The sequence below is a fragment of the Eimeria mitis genome, genomic scaffold (genome assembly GCF_000499745.2).
Source record: "Eimeria mitis Houghton genomic scaffold, Emh_scaff165, whole genome shotgun sequence".
In the NCBI taxonomy this organism is placed as follows: domain Eukaryota; phylum Apicomplexa; class Conoidasida; order Eucoccidiorida; family Eimeriidae; genus Eimeria; species Eimeria mitis.
The window spans coordinates 184-934 of NW_013569966.1; the positions used below are offsets into that span (position 1 = coordinate 184).

General features: G+C 50.2%; 1 protein-coding gene across 1 annotated transcript; it reads left to right on the plus strand.

Annotated features, from left to right (window-relative positions):
- Positions 1-112: 112 nt before the first annotated feature.
- On the plus strand, positions 113-400 carry EMH_0001420 (uncharacterized protein; the record flags this gene model as incomplete). Its single annotated transcript, XM_013495584.1, has 1 exon — positions 113-400. The coding sequence occupies one exon, from the start codon at positions 113-115 to the stop codon at positions 398-400; it is 288 nt and encodes a 95-aa protein (XP_013351038.1).
- Positions 401-751: the final 351 nt, after the last annotated feature.

The window sequence follows — 751 nt, forward strand, 5'->3', positions numbered from 1 at the left end:
ATCCCAAGAAGCAAACAACAACACCGCAGCCTCCTTGCCATCGCCTCTATCATTCCTGCTGCTGCTGCTGCTGCTGCTGTTGCTGCTGCTGCTGTTGGTTCCACTGCTGCCGATGATAGCCCGTAGTTCTTCAGCTTGCAACAGCGGGACAACCTCTGCAGAAATACGAACAGCAGCAGCAGCAGCAGCAGCAGCAGCGAAGTACAATGCCGGCAGCAGCAGCAGCAGCAACAACAACGAAAACAGAAAGGGAAAAAAACAGCAGCAGCAACAGCAGCAACACCACCATGAAGCGTACCCTTCCCGTCCTCGCCTTCTATTGTCTTCGAGGGGCCCCGGGGGCCCCACAGCTGCGAGAGCGCCGATGCCCCCCAGCAGTGAAGAAGAAACAACAGAATAGCCAGAGTCCTCATGGCTGTACTGTAAGCCCCAGGCAGTATTCGCTAGACATCGATCGACTGCATCGGCTTACTTGCTAGGCACGAGACAGAGAACAAGTTTCTAGGGTTTAGGGTTTGGCGTCTAGGGTTTAATGTCTAGGGTTTAGGGTTTAGGGTTTAGGGTTTAGGGTTTAGGGTTTAGGGTTTGCGGGGGGAGGGTGATATGAGAGGGCCTCAGTGCCGACAGGCTGATGAACCCGGTGCCGACGCAGCTCTTGCACTGGTGTTACTAGGACCCGAAATATTTGTGAAAATAAATTAAAAAAGAATTTAAATTATTATAATTATATTATTATAATTATATTATTATT